The 2,734-nt window shown below is 48.0% G+C and overlaps 1 protein-coding gene across 1 annotated transcript; it reads right to left on the reverse strand.

Annotated features, from left to right (window-relative positions):
• Positions 1–1,488: 1,488 nt before the first annotated feature.
• Positions 1,489–2,668, reverse strand: LOC123099742 (protein LURP-one-related 8). The gene has a single exon (XM_044521843.1). It carries the CDS (start codon positions 2,584–2,586, stop codon positions 1,852–1,854), a length of 735 nt encoding a protein of 244 aa, XP_044377778.1. The 5' UTR covers positions 2,587–2,668; the 3' UTR covers positions 1,489–1,851.
• Between the last annotated feature and the right edge of the window lie 66 nt (positions 2,669–2,734).

The raw sequence follows: 2,734 nt of genomic DNA on the forward strand, positions 1-2,734 counted from the left end.
CATTATTATTTTTGTTTTATATACTCCCCAGTGTCTCAATTTTGTACTAACTTTACTAAATTGGGATAGAGAGAGTACACACTAATATTTCTTCTATAAACTTGATCAAATTTTGTAAGAGTGGGTTTGAAACAAAATTATATGCCTGAATAATATGTGAATGGAGCACCAACCTAAAATATTCACATATTCAAGTCGACCATATACAGAGGCCGTACATCTCCAAGACAAAAACAAGTAAATTCAGCACAAAGGTATATCTGTCATGCTCAAAAAATAAACCTACAGGTCATCAAATTCAAATATCTGTCACGCATGTTCCCCAAGCTACCAGCTTGCCACTGAAGGTGGGCGGAACAATGGACTAACGTTTTGCAATGAGTTATAGTTATTTTGTGTCGGTTTTATGTGACGTTGGTGGCGATATCTGACGGTTAAAGTGGTGTGGCACGGAACAATAACCTCACATATTTATTCCCGTCATGTTATGGTTATTGTGGTCGATGCAACCCACACAAGAGAGATTTCGTATTTTGGTTATGCCTGTCGGGCCAATGGATTGTTGTCCGAATTTGGATATAAAATGTATGGCTGGATAAAATATGGTATCCATGTCATTGTTTTTCTTTTCTTAAAGGGGTTTATGTTTTTTATAGAGTACACAATGCTCTACCATGTAGATTTTGGTTGAATTGGTGGTATGTGTCTCGAAGTGCAAACAGAAGCATGTGATTTTGTCAAAACAAATTACTAAATTGTAGTAGGACACTAAACTGACGTAGCTGCAAGAAAATCAGCATCTTGCTTAAAGAACTAAATATTGTGACCAATCTGTTAACTGGTACAACACATTAAAATACACGGGTACGAAAAAAGTAGCCCTTGGCTAGACTATTTGCTTGGGTCAAGTTTTCCCATTAATTTTGAGCCTCATGTAACCCTCTAAAGTATAATATCCAAAGCACTTCCATCCTAGCCTGTCACACAAAATTGATGTCTAGATTTTTGAAAAATTGACGAAAATGTAAATTGTGGTGACGTAAATCTCTGGATGATTAGACCATACATTATTTTATTTTTGCGGGAGACCATATGTAAACTTTGCTGAAACAAAACCGGACAATGGCCCGCCAAGTCTAGTAGGTACTCCCTTTGTAAATTGGGAGTAAAATTGAAGAAAAAAACGTAAAAATGTGTCTTGAGAGCAGAAAATATGTGTATACCATGAGTCGGTCATAGCCTTGGCCCAGCCAACAATTTTTTCTGCAGCCCTGCCGCTAGATTAGACTTTCACAACACGGTTTCTCATTAATTTGACCTCACTTAACCCACTTAAGTTTAAATTAGGAAGCACTTTCATCCCTGCAGGGTTCTTAATGTAACGCAAAGTTTATACCTAAACTTCTCGAGAAAAAAGTTACTTCGTTGTACTAAATCAGCCACAATTAACACGGATCGGATCGAGTATAAGAATTTCTGAAAGCATTTTCATAAGAAATTTATTGAGCAATCTCAGACACCATATAGGTATTCACAAATCAAATTCAACATGTAAGTACAAACTAAATCATAATTTTTTTTTGCGGGGCAACTAAAGCATCCTTGTTAGCCCTCCTGATCATGATGCTCTCCTCTCAATGTTCCTCCTCTCTTCTCCGGGGAATAAAAAAATGAATTTCTTGTGATCCTAATTCCTGTGCAAGATTCATTTTTCTTTGCAGGAACTGCGCAAGATTCATTTTTATTTCGTGCCATGGCCCGTGTGCGCTTGTGGTTCTTCCCTTGTGCGCGCCACACTGTGCTATAGATGACAAGTGGGCCCTCAAATATTTCCCCATGCCATCCATCTAACTACATCGACCAGCTCCTCGGCAGCAGTGATCGAGCGGCGGAGCAGCCGGCCCCGGAGCTGCCGAACATCTCGTCGAGCGCCATGACGATCCCCATGGCCAGCGGCGTGCCAAGGCGGCGAGGGTCCGGCACCACCAGCCGGAACACCTCGTCGCCCACCGGCGACTCCTTCCGCCGCACCTCCACCACGGCCTCCCCGCGCGCGTCCCGCACAGCGACGCGCCGCCGCGCGTACGACCCCTCCACCACGTACGACTCGCGCAACGCCGGCGTGAGAGGCGTTACGTGCGCGAGCTCTTTCTGCTTGGACGACGACGACGCGTGGGCGTGGCGCAGCAAGCCGGCGTGGCAGCGGCGCACGGAGAGGAGCGGCTTCGGGGCGTCGACTTCGCCGCCGTCGCCGTCGTAGATTACCCAGTGCTCTGCCAGGCTGAGCCTTCTACGCCGCACGGTGAGGAGCGGGACCCCCGCGGCGTCCATGAGGACGACGTCCTCGGCGTGGCGGCGCCTGCGACCGGACGTGCCGTAACAATCCACGCGGAAGGCGAGGCCGCCGGTGGCGTCGAAGACGGTGAAGCCGTCGCAGTTGAAGAGCAGCGACTTGCGCCACACCGTCAGCGCCATGGCCTCCGGCGGCGGCTCCTCCTCCTCGGCCCCAGCTCCTACGGGCCGCGAGTGGCCAGCAGCCCGCGCCTCTGGCAGCGCCACGACCGCGTCGGGGTGCACCTTTGCCATCTCCTTAATGATGTCCTCTGTCTTCCCTAGCTAGCTCTTGCAGGGCGGCGAGGGCCCTGGCTGAGCTGCGGGAGACGATGGATCGAGCTTCTTTGAGCTGGAGAGGTGGTGGAGGGGTAGGATGGGGGAAACGCGGGAGATTTATACG

This window comes from Triticum aestivum, chromosome 4D (genome assembly GCF_018294505.1).
Source record: "Triticum aestivum cultivar Chinese Spring chromosome 4D, IWGSC CS RefSeq v2.1, whole genome shotgun sequence".
Classification (NCBI taxonomy): Eukaryota; Viridiplantae; Streptophyta; class Magnoliopsida; order Poales; family Poaceae; genus Triticum; species Triticum aestivum.